Source organism: Physella acuta, unplaced genomic scaffold (assembly GCF_028476545.2).
Source record: "Physella acuta isolate Inbredline_101_S28 unplaced genomic scaffold, ASM2847654v3 ptg000426l, whole genome shotgun sequence".
NCBI lineage: Eukaryota > Metazoa > Mollusca > Gastropoda > Physidae > Physella > Physella acuta.
In genome coordinates this window covers 464698-467177 of record NW_026731945.1, presented here as the reverse complement: position 1 = coordinate 467177, position 2480 = coordinate 464698, and the positions used below count along the sequence as shown (strand labels likewise).

The 2480-nt window shown below is 31.9% G+C and overlaps 1 protein-coding gene across 1 annotated transcript; it reads right to left on the bottom strand.

Annotated features, from left to right (window-relative positions):
• Positions 1–1556: 1556 nt before the first annotated feature.
• Positions 1557–2480, bottom strand: LOC131942792 (kelch-like protein 22). The gene has a single exon (XM_059302718.1). The coding sequence runs from the start codon at positions 2478–2480 to the stop codon at positions 1557–1559; it is 924 nt and encodes a 307-aa protein (XP_059158701.1).

Genomic DNA, 2480 nt, shown 5'->3' with positions numbered 1-2480 from the left:
TCAATTTTGTAATGTTTAATAACAAAAAATTATGTTCTTTTAAAAGACATCATGACATGTATAAATTAAATTTTTACTTGTCTATATGCAAAAAATAGTATAAATTACAAAATATCTTAATTATTATATGCAAATTAATAGCATGAAGAAATTAAATCCCAAGATTAATATATCCTGTAAACACTACACATCGTTTGGCAATGGATTGAAATAACCAAAGATACAATGCTGCTCTTGATCTGACACAGGATCACAGGTATTATATTGTTGACGTAACCCTAACCCTAACCCTAGTAACGGTCATTTAAATACTGTTGAACAACTTTAAATCTTAAGCCTCAAAATGTTTATTTGGTTAAACATGGTCAGGAAAAGTTTGAATGAATTTTGTCTTTAATAGATCTTTATTTGAAGTTTTAACAAAATAATAAATTTATAAAAAAACAAAGCGATATATAAAACTATTTGGAGAGCACATTTTATAATACAACTACAATACACAAGATGAAACTATCAATAATTTGCCGTTTGTTAATGGTTTTTTAACATATCCGTTATTTTTAAAAGAAAAAGCTAATGTACTGGTTCATCTAAATGGTTAGTGTTTATTTTTTATAAATCCTTGTGCGTTTCTGGTAAAATAATAAACAATTGACTTTAAAATCATTGAATGTGTTGGAAACTCTATATCATTAGGCAAGTTCGTTTCTTATTTTAAAGAAAATGTATTTGATTAAAAAGTATAAAAAAGAAATAAAATAAATGCTAAAAAAAGAGCACAAATAAAATATGTGTTCTCCATTTGTGAGCTTTGGAACTGTGCTTTTATGGTTAAATAAAATCAACTAAATATCTATCTTATTTAATGAACATAGCTTTATAGTTACATAAGTAAAGATTTCTTTGGAAGTGTAGCTGGAACAAAATTCGACAAAGCATTATCATGTCCCCAGTATGAAATAACTTTAAGATGTCCTGGAACAGTATATTTTCTATTTGCATCTGGCGGATCTTTCTCTGGGAGATTTCCGAAAATAATCAATTTCTCATTGTAGGTTAAAGCCCCGTATTGTTTTCTTTGGCAATCCCATAGTTTAGAAAAAAATTTTATCTCAATTCTTTTTAATGGCGATGCATTCAAAATAACCCACAGAGAGCCATTTGTCTGTAATATGTAGCTGTGTTTGTCGTTCTTGAAAGTGGTCAGCTGGTCTGCTGCTCCATCCAAATCGGTTAGTTTAGTACAACCGTCACAAGGAAACTCGTAATTGTGAACAACTGTATTCTAAATGTTGTTATGAGTTTCAGAGGAGAAAATTAGAAGGGAATTTTCAAAGATAGTTGCGTGCTTTACAACTAATTGCGTTGGGATTTTTGTGAATTTTGTAAAATCCGAACGTCTTGGATTTATATGATAAATTACATTATCACTTTTGTCTAAGATGTAAATAAACTGCCCATGAGAAACAAGTAACACATTGTTACAGGGCAGATTAAAAAATTTCTTTCCAGGCGTTCCCAGAGAGGACAAACAATTTATATTGCTGCGTGTTTGGCTAGTTAAGAGGTTTTCCTATTGCGTACAAGTCTGAGTCAAACGTGACAAGCTGAATATTTTCTTTTAAACCATCACATATTGGCAAAGGGAACCAAGTCTCATCGCTAGCACGTATAGCTCTAAACTGTCCATCTGTTCTTGCATAAGCCCCAACGTGAGTAAAGCTACTACAAGATCTGTGCATAGCAGCTGATGGCCACTGGCCGTCTCTTGAAGGTTGGGCTTGGTACGATAAAGCGCTGACAATTATATCTCTAAAGTCTTTATTTTCAGAACACATTTTAAGATGATAAACTCGTGTTAAAACCGCAGGAGTAACTAGATATGTCCTCACCAGACTCAGTAATTCTGTCATTTTATCTTTTCTAGACAAATGCTCGGTTAATGCAACATTAAGCGATTTATCAGAAGGTACTTTTTCCAATTCACTGCCATATTTTTCTTTGTTGACTAATATGTTTGTGTTAATAATATCTGTGTTAGCATTATTTGGAGCATAGCAGTCGACCCATCTTATCACTGATTCTAACACGATATCTTCATTACTGACACGAAGATCCTGGCTTTTTATCAATTCCCGAACTTCGTTGAAAGGCAGTTGTAGATATATTGCTGAAATACTAATTTTTTCAAAGTTTCTCAACATGAAGCTTTGAAGTTTATCTAGAACAAAAGTTGAGCCTAAAAGTTTAGCTGTTACATAAATGTTTTCCCAGTTATCAATTGTAATAGAGTTATTTGCAAATATTTCGCACATTTTTACCATAAAATTAATCTGCAACATGTGCACAGCCCTCCAAACTTGAATGAAATTATCCAACGTTAGAACATTGACACCTGTGTAAAGTGTTTTCAGAATCAACTGAAATATTTCATAGGAAACATCTCTTAACACAACGCAGTTTTCTGTAACCTCCCTCAT